At 38.2% G+C, this 22372-nt stretch overlaps 1 protein-coding gene across 1 annotated transcript; it reads right to left on the bottom strand.

Moving 5' to 3' along the window:
- Positions 1–120: 120 nt before the first annotated feature.
- On the bottom strand, positions 121–19273 carry LOC139738368 (steroid 17-alpha-hydroxylase/17,20 lyase-like). The gene is made up of 9 exons (XM_071649004.1): positions 19102–19273; positions 10107–10280; positions 9352–9445; positions 6960–7118; positions 4837–5048; positions 3660–3782; positions 2397–2636; positions 1790–1888; positions 121–659 (listed from the first exon to the last, which is right to left on the bottom strand). The coding sequence occupies exons 1-9, from the start codon at positions 19271–19273 to the stop codon at positions 403–405; spliced, it is 1530 nt and encodes a 509-aa protein (XP_071505105.1). The 3' UTR covers positions 121–402.
- Positions 19274–22372: the final 3099 nt, after the last annotated feature.

Genomic DNA, 22372 nt, shown 5'->3' with positions numbered 1-22372 from the left:
AAACATTGCAGCAATGAAGTGTTCAATATCGATGATCAGTTTAGCATTGAGGTTCATCTTACACGGAAAACCGGAAACATGAAATGTTGCAGTTTCTTTTGACATTCTTTATTTGTTCTCATTTCGTTAACAAATACGCATTCGCATATTTCTGAAGTGAAAGTACATCAAAATAACAACTTCAATACATTAAACTGAATTCATCAAGCATCATATGCACATGATTAACAATGGTGGTGTCTAGTAAAAGAAGAAATAAGACATGGACTCCTCTAACCCCTTACAAATGATACTTCCATTGCCATCAAATTATTTGAAAATGACAAGAAATAAAGCAAAACTGTAAGATACCATATCGGATTTGTCAATGTATCATTTGTCTTAAAAATGTTCTTCGCCTGTTTATTTCCTCTTGCTGATCACAATTTGGTATGGTGTCAGCAAACGTCCAGCGACTGTTTTAGGAATGGTTTTGCAGAGGTTCTCGCTCTCTTTGCCCGGTACCTTAGAGAAGGTATAGTTCTGGAGGAACCAGGAGAAGATGAGGAAGAGGTCGGCCTTAGCAACCGCCTCTCCGAGACAGCTACGGCGACCCGCTCCGAAGGGCATGAAGCTGGGAGGGTGCTGGCGAACGGTTCTTCCATCATCTAGGAAGTGTTCTGTAATCAAGTATTATTTGGATAGGAATGGAAAATAGCTCGTTCGTAAATTGGAATATAATTATTATGATGACATCATGACATTAGTGGAATTGATCCTGTCTGTTGCCCACTTGTCTTACTCAAGAAATGTCAGGGCATACACTTATCGCGATTTACTGAATGATCAACTCAAAGTACAATGTACAATTATTGTATTCGGGCTGTATTACCGCCCCCCCCCCCCCAAAAAAAAAAAAAAAATCAAAAAATCAACGCATTATACATTGCTTTTAATTGGCAAATCTTATTACTGAATGGATCGTGTCAAACATTGTTCCAGATAATAACTCTTTGTTACGAAACAAGAATAATTACTAAATTTACATAACATTCTCTAAGCAGTCATTGACAGGATAGTATTATGTTAAAATCAATACTTTTCCTTTTGCGAAAGAGAAAAAAACTTTGGAAAAAAGACATCAGACTCTGCAAATTTTCTTACAGTGAACATCGCGTTACTGAATAAGCCGTAGTACTATTTTTTGAACAATTCAAAAGTGTTGTTGTCGGGGGTATTCTTAACAGCAGATATACTTTAACTGAAAGAATCTTTCGTTCAAATTCATCAAAATCATATTTCTTTGTATAGGGTGTTCTTACTCATCACACGTGAGAAATCAAAAGAGTGTTTCATCAAATAAATGCACTTAGACTCATCATGAAAAAATAACAAAAATAATGTCTTTCAGACTAAACTTGTAATCCCAATTCTGTTGGTAATGTTCTCTCTTACGGTAGAGTGTAGGAAGCTAAATTGACATGTCGGATTTTTCTTTGATTATTTTTCACCTCGGGAAACATCAATGAGATCACTGCCTGCACTGACAAGACTTTAAAAAGTGTAACAACAACAAAAATCGAACAATGTCTGCTTATTTGCATTAATCGTCCTACTCAATGAAGTCAAACGATATACAATTCTCTCACGGATTTACCTAAATAATCTCTTTTTTTCCAGCGTAATGGATTTACATGCTGCTATGTCAACGATGCTTTATTGTTGTTGTGTTTGTGTCTTTCTGTGTGTGTGTGTGTGTGTGTGTGTGTGTGTGTGTGTGTGTGTTTGTGTTTTAGGAGGTTCTTTTCACCTGGCTTGAACGATTCCGGATCAATCCATTCGTCAGGGTCAAAGTGCATGGAGTGGATGTTGAGCATGACGGTGGTTCCTTTTGGTATGGAGTAGCCACCTGGAGGGGAAATGGGAAGTGTGTCATTTCAATCATAAATGTGATTCACTGTGAATCAAAGCTGTGCCACAAGAAATGATGACTAAATCACGTTTTTTTTTTTAGTAAGTTCTTCCATCAAGACATCTTCTTTAAACCTACGAATACACAGTGAGCAGCACACACTATTACATGATTGAATCCTTTACATCAATGGATTTGCCATCCTCAACAGTTGTATTTCCACTAAAAGGACAAAATGTGAAATAGAACATACCAGATCTATTTGCTTTTAACTGCCTCAGTAAACTAACACGACTTTCGTTATCGCTGATGTCCTAGCGACTTATATGAACCGGAGAAATACATTCACAAAATAGTTTATGGTCGCAAATACATTTGTATTATTCTGTAGGTAGTCAGCATAGAATGGTGAACGATAAACCTTGTCTTCATCCAAATTTGTAATAGCTTGTCTTTCGGTGTTAACTCTAAATCTTGAATGCGGTAAAGCAGCGAGTGAACTTACGAAGTGTAGTATCGCGAGTGGTAGAATGAGGCAGGGCCATTGGCACAATAGTGCTGTACCGCATCACTTCGTACAGTGTGGCCTCGGTGTACGGCAGCGTCCCGCGGTCCTCTATGGTTGGTACACGATCACGGCCGACCACGGAGTCGATCTCCGACTGGACTTTCTTCTGCACCTCAGGTGTCTCGGCAAGGCAGGCAAAAGCCCAATACAGTGTGTCGATAGTGGTCTGAGTACCAGCTGGATTTGGGGGAATAGATGCGGGAGTGGTGTATCAAAATGGCAGATGTGAAACTATTATTCATGGACGCTCGGTTCAGAAAATTGTGTCAAACGAAAGACATCTTTCAAATATAGTATTGCCACTTGCACTAAAATGACATGTCTCACACAAAACAGAGTTGAAACAACAGTACCTGAGAGTGAGGTGAAAACAAACACATATACACATTAATTATATGTATACACACAAAAACCCAAAGACAACCTGTCATCATCATCACTGTCATCTTCATCATCATCATCACCATCATCATCATCGTTATCTTCGCTGGTGTTGGACAGTTCACTTCCTTCATGGTTTTCTTCCTAACCATGCTAACCCTTTGGTCAATGTGGGTAACATCAACCACTCTTCTTTCTTCTTTGATTGTTTCTTCCTATGCCTTTCTGGGTCTTCCACGTAGGATTCTTCCCAGCAGCTAACGGGAAATTCAGTATCCTCTGCAGCGAGCGAGTATCTTCTCTCTTAGCCATAGCTGTAGTCTCACCTCCTCTGGCATCTAATCCGTCTCCAAGGTAACAGAACTTGTCCACATCTTCAAACTTTCTATTCAGGAGTCCGAGTTCCCCTTTTTTTGTGTGGATGTGTAATAGTTCTCCGTCGATTAATGATGATTATGGTGGGGTTTTTTATATTCTTGAATCAAGTATCTTCTTATATTTTACTTAATTCTCATACTTCACATCGATAATACAGTATAAGATTTGTTGACCAATACCTCCGAAAATCGTCAGTGTTTGACGATAGAATTGTGACGAAATAATTATGCGAAGATAGTTGAGGCGAGCAGGTTCACCCCCTTCCACCCTCACCCCATGGGGGAATCCCCCTCATACTTATCTCAGTAAACGCTTGTCATAAACATCATCATACAAAAATATGAATTGGGCGCAAATTAGGGAGAGGAGTTACAAAAAACAAGATTATGACACAATCGACAGCTACATGCATATTTATTTCATTTTTGTCTAATCAATTACCAGAAAATATATCGATGATTGTCATCAAGATGTGAGCATCGGAAAGCTTGTCCACATTTTCACCTTCCCTTTTGGCGTCCTCCTGGGTCTTTAGCATCATGCTGTAGAAATCATTGATATTTTCTGAAATGAAAATGAAAAAAAGAAGACAGAAAGAGAGAGAAAAAGACAAAAGAAAGAAAGAGCGAGAGAAGAAGACGAAGAAGAAGAAGAAGAAGGATTCATTTTAAGCAGCCTTGAAGATATTTCGCACACACGTGACTAGATGTAGACATCTTTTTTTTACAAAGAAATTTCATTCAATTATTAACGTTCAGGTACAAATAAATGTCACATCATACGACACATAAAGACAAATGATACAATTTGACAGACAGCTACAAACAGTCTAATCATATGAATACGATTCCAGTTAATATTGGATTTTCAGACATATATTCATCTACATTCTCCGCTTGTTTTAAAAATGGACAAAATTGGCGAGAATCTAATGAGATGGACTACATCTAGTTCTAATGCACCAGACGTTTAAATGACATGTGTAAGACACATTTTTCGAGACAAGCATCGACTAGCGGGAAATTGTATTCAATCATTATAACAGTGAATAATGACCATGAAATCAGCAGTAAATTGTACTCATTATTTACAGTATAATGTTTAAAGTTGATGTTTATCATTCTCGACAGTGCACCAGCACAGAAGTGTTAGAAGGGGTATAATCTGCTTCAGTCATATTTCTAGCTAGTTTACTTGCCGCTTGTTATTTTAAAAGCCTTCTGAATATAAACGCGCGATGTGAATCACCGTACCAAAGAGGCTTATGGTACATTGCATTACCGACAGAGCTCTTTGGATAGCACGCAGTGATCCGACAGATCTTTGTACATTATCATTATCATTTTCTTCTTCTTTTTTTACCATGAACCCGCCTGACCAGTGTGGCATCTATTCATAATCTGGGTTCACATTTACATCACCCGTATTTGCAATTAAGTACACAGTACAAAATACACAGGGAGAAAACGAGAAATTGCATGGTTCTCATCGGATATGCAGCAGTTAACTGTTTAATGATTACTAAATCACGTTTTTTTTTTAGTAAGTTCTTCCATCATGACATCTTCATTAAACCTACGAATACACAGTGAATGAAAGAGGAAGAATTAACGTATACCTGGATCGTATTTCTTTTCTCGGTGCTCGGCCAACTCGGCGTTGATCATATCTTTGAAGGCCTCTACTCCTTCCTTGATAAGGCGTGGACCCGAGGTTGGTATATACCTCGCCCACCTAAAGAAGTCAGCCGCCAGACCCAGCCCGACACTTTCGTTCCCCTCATCGTTTATTTCCATCCATGCTTTGACTTTCGGATCGTGCAGCTCATAGCTACAATGGAGTTCAACAGTTGAAATTGTGAGGAAATACTCTCAATTCTTTCAGGAAATAAATCAAATCTAAACTGCAGCGACGTTGATACGCCTTCAAAGAAAAAAAATGTAATTAAAGCGATAAACAGTTATAAGTAGAAAGAGTTTCGTTGCGTCAACACATTTTATTCAGAGCTCTTACTCTGAGTTTTAATTCAACAGACATGCTAACTTACCTAAATGTGTTTTGAGATTGTCTAAAATTTTAGTTCAGATCAATTACTATTGAGTATTCCATTTAGATATTTAGGAGAAGATGTAGTCATAAAAAGCATTTAATTGACAAATTTTAAAATTTTGAAGATCAAAATTGTATTAATCGATATCCAGCTTCCTATTGAAAACTGATGAATGGGAACAAGAGTTAGAATATTTCAATGAATTAAAAACTGAAGGATATATCACAAGATCAAGGGCCAATTGGTAAAATACGGAGAACAAAATGTAGAATAAATTCATGTCTTTGGGGGGAGATCAATGTTGACATCCCACACCAAATTTATCTACTAGGATGATATCATTTTGAATTGCAGAAAAGATATACGTAATGCTGAAAATTATTTCTCAAAAAACTATACAGCTGAAAACCCCCATTAATAATTTTGACTGAATTTTCATCATTAAATCACCCGAAAATTATCTACAGATTTGCAACAAAAATGTGCAGGTGAAATTTCACTTCAAACTACGCCCTATAGTAACACCACTGGTACTAATGGTTTTCACTCTGAATTCTATCAATTTTATTTGATACTTTGGACAAAGTCTGATTTAAAGTCTTCATTATTTTTTTTACACAATAGAGTAACATTTGATAAAAGGAGATGCGTTATGTATCGTATTCCACATTAGGATAAAGATCTATTATACCTATAGAATTGGCGACCGATACTGATTTTAGATACAGATTATAAAATAGTTGCGAATTATCTAGCTTAGCCAAGTTTCAGTTAGGGAGGAAAAAGCAAATTGAAAGAAAATCAGTGAATAACAGTAACGAAATAAAGACGCAACAAGAATATGCAATATCTAATTTGTTCCACATCATCAGAGTATATCGATATTTACACCGAAAACTATGCGACAAGATAAATTATTTCAGTCACTTATATCTGAATAGAAATGAGTAGATGCATGTAATCAAAATTTAGACTAGTTTAAAAAGTACGATGACAAAGTACAACCTAATCTGAATAAAAAACTTCGTTATTTGCCAATACAAAATGTTATATAGAATACAATGTACTAGTAATTAAGGTTGATAAACAATGGGCATATCTGACCATCATCTCTTAGTACATTATTTGTTCGAGCTCCATAGAAACAATTTCTTGGTTTTCTCTGTTTACAATTTAGAACTGTTGTATGTATTCATATATTCAATCTCTATTACCTCTCTGACATTTAGCGCAACATATGTAAGGAAGGAATTCCCATGAGTGAAATAATTGAATAAAAAGAGAGAATATGCTTGTCATTTTTATTTTAAACATAAAGAGGTAATTCGACGGGAGGTTAGGGCTTCTACCAGCCTTCAGTAATTTTTCAATAATTCAATGATCAGAAAACAAGCAGATGTTACGGTATGTCACGGTGTGACTACTTGGCCTGAAGAAGTCCATCACAAGAGTGGATGGAAGCTCGCCAACAAACTTACTGAGGGTTGACCTTTGATCATCCCGACCGATGAAAGTTTTTTTTTGTATCATTAAGAGACAACACGTACAATAAATCACAGTTCTTATATCAAAGTGACTTGACACAAAACGTTTGTGATGTACTAATGACCTAAAACAACAACAAACGAACCCGAACGTGGCTGAGAAGGAGTTCACATACAGCTAAAGGAAACATTTTCACATCAAGATACCTCATCCCAAAGCACATCTGTGTGAGGACATTGTACATCAGAAGGGTTAGGAGAAGTCTTGGATCGATCGGTTTTCCTTCATTCTCGGCCAACTCCTTTTCCAATTTTGGGTAGACATTGGTAATCAGTTTTTGCAAAGGCTTGCCCGTTGCAAAGTGCCTGGAAATGAAGTAAGATGTAACTAATAAGTTAATTTGTTGAAGTTCATGTAATATGAAGTGAATGATTAAACAAGAATAATTTTGAATAAATTCAACTGGACGAAAGACGTACATGTATACATTAGCAATCATCCAATAAAAAAAAACACACACACACACTTCAAACTGCTATCTGCTCTATCTAATTTCATAACAACATTTTCGACTTTTTAATCACTCTGCTGTAGTTCATTCTCTGCACAAAAAGCTCAGGTGTTCCAGTTTGATTAATAATTTGATTAATAATTTTCATTATGAGCTGTGGTTAATAATGGTGGATTTGTCTTCAAAACACAAATCATTTTCAAAGAATGGACACGCTTTCTTTGACATGTAGAGAGACTGCATTTGTTTCGGCATAGCTTCCCAGACGAGGTAATTGAAATAGTGGAATTGTAGTATTTCTTGAAGGAGCTTCGAGTGGAATGTGAGTATCTAGGATCACCCCTTTTTTGGCATACACTTCATAACCAACTGATAACTGTAGTGAAGCAGATTGGGTGGTTAACTTGAATACCAAGCTAATAGACTTGTTTTTAAGCTCTCAACTCGCTCCTATATGGATTGGGATTGTGTAATGCGACAGGATGACGCCACTCTGAAGTTCCGCGCATGTGTATACCTCCCTTCCCTACGAAACAACTGCTATACTGGAATGTCGAGTAAACTTGACTGCGGTCTTTTCCTTTTTTTCTTTCCAAGCCGAAAGCTTACGCTATGTGTGTGGTTGCAATATTATTAATCATAGATAAAACATCCTTCTAGCTTGAAATTCATGCCATGTAATCAAACAATATCGCGTCTCATACCTCCTGCAGTATATCATGAAGAATGTTTTCAGCTTTGAGAAAGATGAACAAGAAGACGGGCTGATAACTTGTGGCAATTTCTATTGTTTGCCTTCTGAATATTATTACTTCACGACTGGTGTTAGAATCATGCTTTACGCAATGATAAACTGATTTCAAGATATGCAGGGGCTATTTATAAATTAAAGCATTTTTTTTTTCAATTAGAATACTTTTGTCGCTATATTCAACTATAATTTAACCATATCTAAATTTCGGGATACTTGCGTGGGAAAGCTCAGCCAAGATCAGTATTGATAAGCTATTGATCACCCAAAAGGGAGCTTTAAGACGTAAATATGGACGTAAATTATGTACGCATACTGATTCACTTTTCTTAGAAAGTAAATTCTGAAAAATGCAGTACATGATTTGTAGTTAATGAATTTAGGAGTTTTGATGCATAATAGTTGTGAATTGCCTGAAGTTTTGGAGCCTTTATTTAAGAAAAATAAAGAAATACATGAATATCCAACAAGACAGAGTGATATGTACCATATACCAAAAATTAGATTACGAATTTTTGCAAGATACTTATATCTCTTATGTTCATTTAAACGTAAGCGTAAAGATTATGTTTTTGTTTTTGTTTTTTGTTTTTTGCAATCTGGTGACAGCATGAATCAACAGATGATTTGAAAAATCATTGACTAAGACTCTTCTCCATGGTTGCTGAACAGGTTCACATGGTCTCATTTCCAGCATTTTTTTCTTTCATATTTTCTTTTTCTTGTATAATATTCTTTTTTTTTTCACAGCTGCAGGCAATGTCATTGTTTTCTACTTGATGCCGTCCCAACGACATTCTTGTTGCTGTTTTCTCTTTCTCCTTCTTTTTCTCTCACTTTTTTTTTTGTGTGCGTGCACACATGCTTGTCCAGGTGCACCTGCGTACGTGCAGTGTGTGTTTGTGTGTGAGTGATTGTGTTTCTGATTTTTTTTTTTTCTGGGGATCTACTCCCACAAGCATTTGCTTCTATGTACGTTCCCCCACATAAAATCTTAATCATCCAATATGAATGTAACGTACTCTAGATTGGTTTTAAATTCATTCTGTGTCATGAAATATAATTTAAAGTCTCGATATACTGAATTTACAAAAATATTATGTTACTTCTCTTTGATATCTGGATGTATGTTACAAATATAACACTGTATGATTTGTGAGGAAACTTAATAAAAGAAATTAAACGAAAATGAGTCTGATCATTATTGTATGCAAAATTTATCCCTGGACATTTCCTGAGATCAATGGTAGTGTTAGCTCACCCAAATGAACTGTGAATGGGACCTGTGAATGCATGTATAGTGATGTCAAGAGCTGATAGGCGTAGACCTACATACCTGAGGGCTGTATGTCCAAGTTTCCGATGGAGTTTCCACGTGTCGGAGTAAGAACTCATTGCGATGTCCTTGAACCCATCACTGAACACCTCGACTGCACGTAAAACACAAAAAACATAACAAAAACATAACAAAACAAAAAAAAATCCATTAACAATAAGCCAAAACAAAAACTCACAACAGGATGTATACGCTTAAAAGTATGTTGACCTCATTACAATACATCTATACATCTTTGATAAGAGACGTGCTAGACTTCCGACAATAAGCCGATAAGCAATGATAAAACTGATTCAACTGCATAAGCTAAATGCGTTTAAACTTATGTTAACATCAAGGAAACAACTATTATACATCAACCCCCTGTACAGCAAACACGAGACCACCTTTCATTCTCGTGTTATTGTGACCAAGTGCTACTACATCCTCTACAACAACTACACCTACGACTGCTCCTGCTATCAGTCAGTATACCGGTATCATACATATGCACACACGTACACGCACACGCACACGCACACCCACACACATACACATATGTATAGTATTGGCATTACCACAGTGAAATCTAAACACAAAGGCAAGGGAAATCAAGTCATTTCCTCCTATTGATACCGCACTGCAAATAGATGATTATATTGAAGATATGCAGTCTTTAAATTCACTTCAACGTTCTTAACGACATAATCTATACATTTGGATGTAATTACTGTTGCACAGCGCCAAACAAAACAATCATCTTTTTCTCGACTTACAAGAGTAAAAGTCTGGGCGACCGGCGAAGTCCACACTTTGTTTCACGACAGCCTCTTTGATAACGTCTTTGCGATTTAAGACCACCATCCATCGCTCCCCAATTTTCAGCCCGAAGATGTCACCGTATTTCTTCGCCCAGTTGCCGAATACGACTTCAGGACTATCGTTCATATCTGAAATCACGAGTGATGGGGAAAAAAAGAGAGAATCAAAGAATATCATGAGGTCCTTTTTGATAGAAAGTATACACCACTAGTAAATGTAACATCCTGCATGCATATCATTGATTTGTACCATATGATTATTTAATGCTTCTGCAAATTGGCTTCATTATATTTTCCTTCTTTAGTTCTTGGTCACAGCATACGTGATGTTTGAAGCGTTTATCATGCCTGCCAACTTTCACATAATAATCATAGTTTAATGTATAATATTAACGTTTAATGATATTATTTTAGTTGTGTTTTTTTTTGTTGCTTTTCTGTCAGTGTCGGTCTCGTGAGCTTTTTTTTTTTTTAATTTGGGGTCATCCCACCAGACCGACACCCACGAGTCATACGGTCCACGAGACCGACATAAAAAATAGGTCCATGAGTCATACAGCCCATGAGTTATACGGCTCACGAGTCATACAGCCCATGAGTTCGACACTACGCACAAAAGGCTCACGAGACCGACACTAGGCAAAGAAAGCCCACGGGACCGACACTAGGCAAGGAAGGCTCACGAGACCGACACTACGCAACGAAAGCCCACGAGACCGACACTAGGAATAGAAGGCTCACGAGACCGACAAAATGAACAGCGCCATCTACATAGTACAATATGTACCTGTACAGGGTGTTCCATGAAGGGGAAAATACATACTGACGGGTGCAATTTCGTCACGCTATAGAGCGAGAGATTGTAACTAATTGAACAACACCATCTACATATCAACGACATCAAGTATGTACTTCTACACATGTGGCTTTGGGGGCACGTCACGAGACCGACACCCACGAGTCATACGGCCCACGAGTCATACAGCTCACAAGTCATACAGCCCATGAGTTATACAGCTCACGAGGCATACAGCCCATTAGTTCGACACTAAGCTTACAAGGTCCACGAGACCGACACATTAAGCCCCGTGTTGTATCTGTCGAAGTCGCGGGCTATTTTTACCTATAGCGTCGAACTCATGGGCTTTATTTGCCTAGTGTCGAACTCATGGGCTGCATTACTCGTGAGCTGTATGACTCATGGACCTGTTTTCAATGTCGAACTCGTGGGCTGTATGACTCGTGGGTGTCGGTCTCGTGACGTGCCCCCAAAGCCACATGTGTAGAAGTACATACTTGATGTCGTTGATATGTAGATGGTGTTGTTCAATTAGTTACAATCTCTCGCTCTATAGCGTGACGAAATTGCACCCGTCAGTATGTATTTTCCCCTTCATGGAACACGCTACGGGGAGCGACATTGTTATCATTGAAAAAAAAATAAATTGTCCTCTTCATGGGATCCCCTCCCCCCAAAAAAGTATGAACGAACAATAGAGGACAAGAACGATGTATATGGTTTAATTCTAGATGCTATCGTGCTATTTTTATTAGGCTTTCCCAATTTATAGCTTGACGGTTGACAGGATGTAAGTTTTCTTTCTCCCTTTTCTCTTTTGCTTCACTAGTTAAGTAGGCCTTATTTGATATCCTATCCGCCTGCTTATACCCGCCTGCTTAGAGCTCAATTTGTATTTTTCTCTGTAACTATAATGTATGACAATCAACGGATAAAACGTTTTATATCGCTACAGCGATTCACCTCGATTTGTGGCTTGTGTAATTATTCTCCTCAAAACGGTACATTTTTCATGAAATAGAATAGATGTAAAATTCATGGATGCATCTTCTTTTATATCATAGACGATTACATTATTTTCTGTGAATTATACTAAATCATTGCAGATGACTACTCCCCTCAATATCATGTAAAGCAGGTGTGCACTGCAACACTGACCATTTTATGAAATATTTTCTTGTAAACTTCATCTCATCAAGTAGGTGTGTACCGGTAGTCTTCAACGGAAAGAGAAAGGAGGGTGTTTTGGCATTTCGAAATTAATGTGGATAGATCTCATGCACACTTTTACTGAATTTTGATAATTTTGTACACAAACACTCACACACGCAAACACAATTAAAGATCTTGAACAGTTCAGGGGGTGAGGGAGGGCAAATAACGGGGTAATACCCTAGCAATTCTTCTTTTCCATCTCTCATTATCGTCCTTATGCTATTATCTGGACACCCTATACAATTAATTGGTCTATAGGTGGCGCTGCTCATCCTGTCGGTCTCGTGGGCCTTCTTTGCGTAGTGTCAGTTTCGTGAGCCTCTTTTGCCTAGTGTCGGTCTCGTGAGCCTTGTATGCGTAGCGTCGGTCTCGTGGACCTTTTAAGTGTAGTGTCGGTCTCGTGGGCTTTGTTTGCTTAGTGACGGTCTCATGAGCCTTCAAAGCGTATTGTCGAACTCATGGGCTGTATGACTCGTGAGGTGTATGACTCGTGGGCTGTATGACTCGTGGGCTGTATGACTTGTGGGCTGTATGACTCGTGGGTGTCGGTCTCATGACGTGCACCAGTATTTCTCCACTTGTGGCTTTTGGGGCAGTTCTGTCACGCTACGCTGAGCGACATTGTTACCGTTTTCTTTTTCAAAATATAATTGTACTCTTCATGGGACCCCTTCCCGAAAAATAAAGAAAAGAGGACAAGAACGATATATATATATATATATAATTTACATATATATAATATATGGTTTAATCGTAGATCTTTGGTAATGGCATCGTGCTATTTTTTTTTAATAGGCTTTCACAATTTCCAGCAAGAAGATGGAGAGGATGTAAGTTTCTTCTTTTCCTTTTCTTTCTCGCTTTTTCACAAACACACTCGCAAACATGAAATAATTTGAACATTGCAGGGGGTGAGGGAGGGCAACTGACAGAGGGCCGGATGCATAAACGCTAGCAATTGCTTGTGCTAGCCTTTTACTCGAATCCGTATGCATAAAAACAAGCAATTGCTTGCGAGCAGAAGCTCTTGCTAGCAAGTACAAGCAATTGCTTGCTGTCCGCAAGCAATTGCTTAGAGACCAAGCATTTGCTTAAAAACGTATGCATAAAACATACCTTTTGCTAGTTATTGCTAGCAATTGCTTACGATTTTCCAAGCTCTGTAAAATGAGCTTGAGCTTTTGCTTATCTGGGACGTTCCCTTTTAAGTATCATTTTCATATTCATGGAAGACAGACAATTGTGAAGGAGTGGTATATATCTACAAGAAATTACTCTTAAGTAGAGTAAGAAATTTTTCATTTCAACAACGGGAATGTCCAGTGGTTAGCACGCAAAATTTGATGAAAAACAGGTAGGATGTCTCACTTCGGTGGAGAGCAAGGAGACGTCTCTCCACGTGCGATCTGGCAGATGCGGGCTATTGTAAGCAGTGGTGGGAATCAGCCAGTAATACGAGTGTGTGTATAGTTGTGTGTGTGTGCGTCTGTGTGTGCATTTATGAGTGTCATTTCATAGCTCTTCTGCTATGTCAGGAAATGTTTCCGCACACACATGCCCTTTCAAATGCATGCTGCCACACTCGCCTTTGTTCTTGTGTTCGCACAGGCGTGACGCTATTGTTCGAACCCTAAGCAATTACTTGCTGAATGCAAGCAAAAGGTATGTGCACAAGCAAAAGATTATGCATATGTATTTAAGCAATTGCTTGAGCTACACCTTTTACTAGACGAGCTTGTGCTTTTGCTTGAAGCAATTGCTTACAAGCAATTGCTTGTTTTATGCATTCGGCCCAGAGTAACACCCAGCAACTCTCCTTTTCCATCTCTCATATCTTCCTTGTGCCATTATCTGGACATCCTGTACAAATAATTGGCCTACAGGTGCGCTGTTCATCCTGTCGGTCTCGTGGGCCTCTTTTGCCTAGTTCGATCTCGTGAGCCTTTTTTGCTTAGTGTGGATCTCGTGAGCCTTTTTTTTTTTTTGGCTTAGTGTCGGTCTCGCGAGCCTTTTTAGCTTAGTGTCGGTCTCATGGGCTTTGTTTGCTCAGTGTCGGTCTTATGAGCCTTTTCTGCGTAATGCCGAACTCATGGGCTGTATAACTCGTGGGCTTATTTACTTAATGTCGAACTCGTGGTGTTTATTTACTTAGTGTCGAACTCGTGGGGTGTATAACTAGCGGGCTGTATGACTTGTGAGGTGTATGACTCGTGGGCTGTATGACGTGTGGGCTGTACGACTCGTGGGCTGTATGAATCATGGGTGTCGGTCTCGTGACGTGTACCCTTTTATTTTGCGTAGTGTCGAACTCGTGGGCTTTAGTGTCTAACTCGTAGGCTGTGGATTTATGACTTGTAGACTGTATAACTCGTGGGCTGTATGGCTTGTGTGGAGTGTGGAGGCTTGGATAAACAACTTTGATTTTACGGACGAGAAAGTGATGGAATTATTTGTCCACTCGAGAAGTTCAAATATGATTTGGAAATGCAGCGAGTTTCAGTTTGTGTTATTACTCGGGGCTAGATACCAAAGAACATCTTAAGAAAGTTTGTTTCGCAGCAGATAACGTACTGCTCCTTTTGTCAACAGGAATCGGAGACGTCTTCAATATTGCATTGCAATAGAGTTTTAAAAATTGATATTTGTTAATGAACACATTGATATAGCTGAATTGATGAATATCGTGTATTGGCAAGAAATATTTCTGGAATCACGGGTAATTTTGATAGATCTAAGTGTGTTAATACCCTGATGTTTTTGTTCATATATGCTATTTTGAAATCTAGGTCAGAAAATTACTTACCAACGAGAGAAAACATAAGTAAAAATAATTTCGGACTTTAGAGAGGATGAACAAACTTAAGCATGAAAAGCAAGTAGGTCGCATTTACATTTTACAAACATGGGAGTACATAGACCATCACGAGTGATTGACTTGGTCCACTTCTATATACCACTATATTTTGCTTTATAAGTTAAGCCATTACGGCATTTGTGGGACAGCTCTAGATTGGTTTAAAGACTACCTTACGAATAGAAAGCAATATGTTTAATTTAAACGGTTATGAGTCTCTCTTGAAAACAACTTCTTGTGGTGTCCCCCAGGGTTCCCTACTTGGCCCGTTATTTATTTTGTACATAAACGACCTCCAAAATTCGTCTCAGATTCTTTCTTTCATATGCTTTGCTGACGACACAAATTTATTTCTTTCACATCGTACACAGTTATGCATATGTTAGATAATGAACTGAAACTTGTTCAGTCCTGGATCCACGTAAATAAGTTGTCACTAAATATTGATAAGACGCATTATATGCTGTTCAGCAAAAACGCGCCATCAGAATTATTAATAACGCCGGATATCTATCTCATACAAATGAATTTTTTTCACAACAATAAAATTTTGAAATTGATTGATTTGTTTGATTACAACCTAGGTATTTTTATGTATAAATACTCCACGAATGATCTTCCTGATGTTTTTCTTCACATGTTCAAAAGAAACTTCCTAGTTCACAATTATCCCACCAGCTAACGGGACGCTTATCACCTTCCACGTACTCGCACAATTTTCGCGATGAAAACAATTATGTATGCGGGACGGAAATAACTGGAACGATCTCCCCTCTGAACTCACGGGTTTTTTATCGCTATTATCCTTTAAATGCAAATTAAGACAGTTTTTATTGAATAATTACATTAATTCAGCTCTTTGAAATTCTGTTTTGTGCTGTCCAGGACTATACTGCTGTACTGTACTCCAGGGTTGTTGTCATGTTAAACCAGATTTTAAGAGCCGAGCTGTTTGCGCCCTCAAATTCTGTCACTGTGTTCATGACCTATTGTATATTCTTCCTTCTTTAAAGACAATTGGGGCGAGGTAACAGCTGGTATCTTAATTCTCACTGCATTCTAACTGGTTGTTGAATGTCTTCTTCTTCTTTTTCTTTTTTTTCTTTTTTTTTGGGGGGGGGGGGGATTTGCAGGTGCCTGTGTTCCCTTCTTAATACACGCAATGTATAAATTTCTAATACTGTCTAAACCGTATCATTGTTACTATATATTGAGTCATATTGTTATTATTGCCAGAACGACAATGGTTCAACCGCATACAGCATGTGGCTTATCCGACCCCAAAACCTGCATTAGAGAAGAATTTGCTATATAACTGTATAATTGTACTTTTTATTTTTTGTTTTTCTCTATGTTTCGGTCATTGTCGTACCCTTTAACTTCAAATTTAACTTTAAATTCATAGATTCCAAACTTCATAGATCGACCACTATATGTTGTATATATTTGCAATATTCTATGTATGTCTCCAGCTGGATATCATGTATTTCATTTAATTTTGTTGTATTTGATGTATTTTTTCATCGAGAAATATGAAAATAAATTGAAATTGAAAATTTACTCCGGCCTATTTCCTATTTCCAACACATTCTGAGTCTTGAATTCTGTATGTTCGTGGCGTTGCTTATATCTCATTCAAATATTCCAGTCAGGAATGTGGGCAGAAGTGGACACCGGATGAGATAGTGATGTGGGATGAATAGGTGGAACAGGATGTGTATTGGGCTCCTTGAATGTATACGTGCCGTGTGTGTGTGTGTGTGTGTGTGTGTGTGTGTGTGTGTGTGAGGGGGGTGTATTGTGTGTGCGTGTGTGTGTGAAGAATATGAGGAACATTGACATTCCATAACGTTCAATTCTTCTTTGATTGAAAGAAACAAACCCAGTACATACACTGTACTGCTTGAGGTTTTTTTTAATGAATCAATCATCATTCATCAACACATTTACTGCAGGGAATATATGGGTAACTATCAAACATGGCTTATGAATATGTACAAGGAAATGGCAAAACCAATGCCTGAAATCTACCAATAAGAGAATAAGTTTCTTATTTCAATGTTTTTGTCAATATCATGAATAATACAGAAAGAATGACTAATTCAAAAGAAAAAAAATACCTAAACGACACCGAAACAAAAGTACAAAGGTCACTAAAGTCAACGTGAAAATAGAAAGAAATTCCACGATTTTTGTACATCATGGAAGATGTATATGTGCTCTTTCCTTATGCTAGAAAAATAAAAATATGCCAAATTTTCGTACACACGTCATTTTTACATAATAACATCACAAAGATTTGTAACTTTTGAAAAGATTTTCGATTTTCATCCAACTTGACAGTTGTTTTCTGATATTTCTGCATTCAGTATATCCACACAAAAATTCTATGCATTTGGGATACATTTCCCTTTAATGCACTGAATATTTGGAGTCAATTTTGTATACACCAAGTAGCAGCTACGTCAGCCAAGTCTCAGGCAACCGCATAGTCATCATAAAGAGATCTATTTGAATACTATGCTGGTCGTGAACCGGGCTACTCTGAGATCCACGTAGGATTATAATAATTGGCAATCAAGAGAAAACTTCCTTTTGGCACAGGCTTGCGAAATGTGCGTGCATCCGTGCATCTGTGCGTACAATCAAAGTCAACAAGGGCAGGGTTATAGACAGTAGTTATACTGCAAAATTAGTGGGGGTGGCTGTCCCAATCTTTCCGCAAGCAGCTCTTCGCAGTGGTTTGCTGCATGAACAATTTTATATGCGTTAGTCCATGACCATGATCTAAATAACGTTCCTAAAATAACTTATAGTGAGCAATGACTCTAGACTCTAACCAACTCGTCGGGTAAACGATATGACAGATTTAAACCACTAGATGTCGTCATATTCAGTAACATCTCGCTATGTATATCTGAGATAGAATCAAACGTATATTTATAAACGTTGCACAGAATATTCCACCAAATGCTGCTTCGTTGATTCATGTATTAATGTAATATTGTTTTGCTTTCAAGCGTTTTACTCCGCCAAAGGTCAACAGCTTCATGGTAGCCTTTCCTCAAGTCTGCACGTAGCTGTATTTTACATTTAGTTCTAGCACACTTGGGTAGGAACTTTCCCATCTAAAAGCGTTTTTTTCCCTTCCAGGACAGCTCATGGATCGGTCTTTAAGAAGAACTCCAAGATCGGTTTACATTATAACTTTTTGTTTATATAGACCTAATGAACCCCCATTGATTCTTACATTATTTTCCCTCTCGAATATGTTTTTTTTTTTATTTTCCTGTTTCTTTTAACAACCTAATCTTCTTAACGCGACACTTTTTGAATCATGCAACTCTGCTGCTGAGATGGAAGCCAATATGGCAGGATTATCATATCAATAACTACCGGTAGGCCTATGTGGGGTATTGATTTGATAGGAACCAAGTGATAGGGGATTGGTTTAGGGATTAAGTCCGAAGAATTTGTGTATTAGCTATACACTCAGCGTGATGGAGAATACATGAAGGTACGTAAGGCTGCGTTCACATAGAAGTATACTATTCGAGTATTCGGGCTCGTTTTTCGAGGGCGCGCGAATAGCTTGAATCGAACGATAGGATTTCCTCACACCGGTTCACATAGGAGGGCACTATTCGAAAGTACCGAATAGCTGCGAAAAGTATAGCAAAGTGGGAATCCAGCTTGTTCGATTTTCTTGCAGCGTATACCGTCTCTCGTTTATGAAATAATGACACTTTTGGTCTGGATTTGCCCTTTAGCAAAAATAAGCATGTAGACTGACATTCTGATGCAGTTTAGAAATTGTTAATAAGATTTGCTGGGATGTAGGAGGAAGAAATCCTCACTGCATGGGATGGTGAGTTGACGGTGCGGGTGATGGTGTACTCGGTGCCCGAATACCGAATACCGAATACCAAATACCAAATACCGAATACCGAATACCGAATACCGAATACCGAATACTTCTATGTGAACGCAGCCTAATGCACTCTTCGTAAGCTTGTTCCCATAGGAAAACTAGTCTAACATGTCCAAGCGCAGTGGCTGTGCATGTAGAGAGAGCCGCTTACCAAAGATGCTTCCTACGAGCGGAAGACCCCGCGGCCCGGGAGGGAATCCACTCGGCCGCATGACGCTCCAGATCGCCATCGAAGTCAGGATGACTCCAAGAGCGGCAGTGATGGTCAAGGCATTGACCTGTCCGAAACTGGACTCCGAAATCACTCCGAACATATCGATCATGATGGCGTATATAGATACCTGCTGAAACATGTGAAATGTCAATGCAGTATTTGGCTTTACCACATTGTGAGCACAAGAGAGGGGCTGTTTATGTACCACTGCGATAAGCACAGTTCCATGCACTAATGCTCCCTCACTATTTCTAATGTGCATACGTCACATGTGGGATCTGCGCCCGGTAGAAATCCCTATTCCACACTTCGTGCATGACAATCAAAGCGCTCTTGCGTATACATGTAAATTGTCCTATTCAGAAGCAGATATTGGTACATGTATGAAATCAATTGAATCCAGTTCTGTCGGTTTTTACATTGTTCGTACTTCCATTGACGGTTGAAGCATTGTGATTGAAATATTGCATGGGTCGTGAAATCAGGGAAGGTGGGGTTGAGGCGGCTGCAGGCCCTCCCTTGGCCGCCGCTACAGAACATGGGAAATATGATTTGCTACACGAAATCAAGAAAATGTCTTTCATTTCTGAAAGTTTTTAAACGACTTGCTGCTGGCCAAGATTGTCAAAGTGTAAGATCTATGTTGGTTAGTAGGCCTACGCTATAAAAATATAAATTCATCAAATACTGCCTTCTTCAGTTCAGTTGTCTGTTGCGCGCATATCCAGACGTAATGTTTATGATTACTCTTGAACTTTCACTGTCGTTTGCATGTTTATTTGTGCATACGTGTGTGTGTGTGTTTGTACTTGCCCCTCCCTTTTCTAAGTCTCTGATGTTATCCTCGCTGTTTTAAAACTGTTAAACCTATTATATTCAACCTCCATTTTTTACTTGGCAAGGCCATGTAACATCCGTGTCCTTAGAGTTCCTACCGGAAAGAACGCAGGGCTCTGTGTGTACGTCACATGTGCGCTATTAGAAACGAGGTTCAAATGACGTCATCAAGCCATATACACACTGTACTGAGATAGGGGGCAAAAACTGATGTAAGAATTGAGTAAGCGTCACGTAAGCTGGTATGCGGCTCGCGTGTCGCGTGCCAGAGGTGTGCGCACACAGTCATGTGATTTGTTTCTGCCCCATAGCCAGCGCGTCATTAAACGTCACGGAATCTCGTCTCGCTTACCTCTACGGTCGTGGAGGTCAGTGCCACGTCTATAGGGAAGAGAAGAATCCTCACCAAGGGCAGATCTGGATCGGCTCTGGACCAGTTAAACGCTTTTTTTTTTTGTACCTTATTGGTCTTTCGGGCCTGATGTTACCATCATACTACATGTATGATGAAAAGTGGCCCTAAATTACCCCCCCCCCCCCGTTTGAAAAAAAAAAGAAATGAAAGGGGGCTTGAAGCGGAAGTGGCACGAGAAACGAAAAATATGCACGCGGGATTTTTGTTTTGTTTTTGTTTTGTTTTGTTTTTGCTTGTCAGCTGATTTAACCCGGAAGTGGTCCACTTTGTCGAATTCTGAACACCCATAAAAATCCTACTTACGGGCCTGTGATGTGGTGACCGAGTACTTAATAGGTTGACAACAAAGTTATAGTCTGACATTATAAATAGCTGTAAACATGAAACGTGTTTCGCTTTCATGTCAGGACAGCACTATGAGTACAAGGACATTACAAAAATAACGTTATTTTGAAAGGCGTCCTCATGCGACTGATAACGCTGAGGAATGCAGACAATTTCACGACATCATGCTGTACTAGTGTTGAATCATTGATTTTTTTTTTCTTCAATAACAATACAATTATATTTTTTTTTACTAAGCAGGAGTCATCATCCCACCCAGACATTTTTGTCACTTAAAATCTAAATGCATTATTCGACCCTATTCGTTCTTACACGAATATTAAGAACACAAAATGGCGCTTATGTCTTCACTATTATCAATGTGTATATTTGCTTCATTGCACTGATTGGTTTCTTTCATGCAGTATACGGCACCAGCCAATTCTTTTGCAAAAGAGAACAATAAGGAAATAGAAAAAACAATCAGCAATTATTAACTATGTATGTGTACAATAACAGAGATATTAACCCAATAAGGATTTTGTCATGTGTTGCATAAAATACATTAAAATCGTTATATTCGTCACGTTTGCTGCAATTTATGGCTTGCAGCAATGAAGATATTGCCCGAGATCCCCTCTTCATGGTGTAGGTCCTACTTTCCTTCTATCTATTGCGTTGAGGTTTTTAACCGTATTTTTCAGTTTTTATTTCATTTATCTAATCTACCGCAAAAAAATGCAATTGAAACAAGATATTTGACTACACAACATCAGTACAACACTATCATCAAGAAGATTACTGTGAACTGAAATACAATAGATATTGTCTTACATGTTACAGCATCACTGTCGAGCACAGTATTAAAACAATTCAGCGATCAATATCAGTGACCAGTCTTGAATTGAGACTCACGTAAAGATCCCGACACACAGCGTGTTATGATTTCATTTCGTTTCCTCCATTTACTTTTCACATTGACTACAAACATGTATTTGATATTACTTGTAATAAGTTGAAGGTACATCAAAATAACTTCCAAGACATTTGAACAAACTTTCCATGCGTTGATAGAAGTGGGTAATAATGGGGTATTGAAGGAAAGGAAAGTAGAGATGGTAACCCCTACTTTGAGCATTTACAAACATCACTTCAATTTTGAACAGTTTCGGACTGAATATGGTGTTTGTTGTATTTTTTTTTGGTATTTTTCGATTAGTCATGCAATCCCTTAGAGTGAAAAAAATATTGAAAAGAAATCAGTGAATAATAACAAAATAAAGGCGCAACAAGAAGACACAATATCTAATTTATCTAAAAGAACCAAAATAAGTCGAAATATACACCGAGAATTATGCGACAAAATATTTCAACCACCTAATTCTGACTGGATCAATATATACAAAGTTCCTTACAGATCTACCCTGAATCAAAGACTTCGTTATTTTCAATAAAGAATTCTGCACAGAAATATCGGTGTTATATATTACTTTTTGCAATGGGAATCTCCAACACAGACCTTTATATGTTTTGTTCGAGCTCCACAGAAACAATTGCACATATGTCTTGGGAATGTGATGTTACATAAAGATTTATTTCTCAATACTGGAAATTATGTTATAGAATCAAACT

This window comes from Diadema antillarum, unplaced genomic scaffold (assembly GCF_040938485.1).
Source record: "Diadema antillarum isolate AM-2024a unplaced genomic scaffold, OU_Dant_1.0 seq00000738_RagTag, whole genome shotgun sequence".
Lineage (NCBI taxonomy): Eukaryota > Metazoa > Echinodermata > Echinoidea > Diadematoida > Diadematidae > Diadema > Diadema antillarum.
The sequence above is the reverse complement of the archived record's forward strand: the minus strand, read 5'-3'. Positions and strand labels throughout refer to the sequence as shown.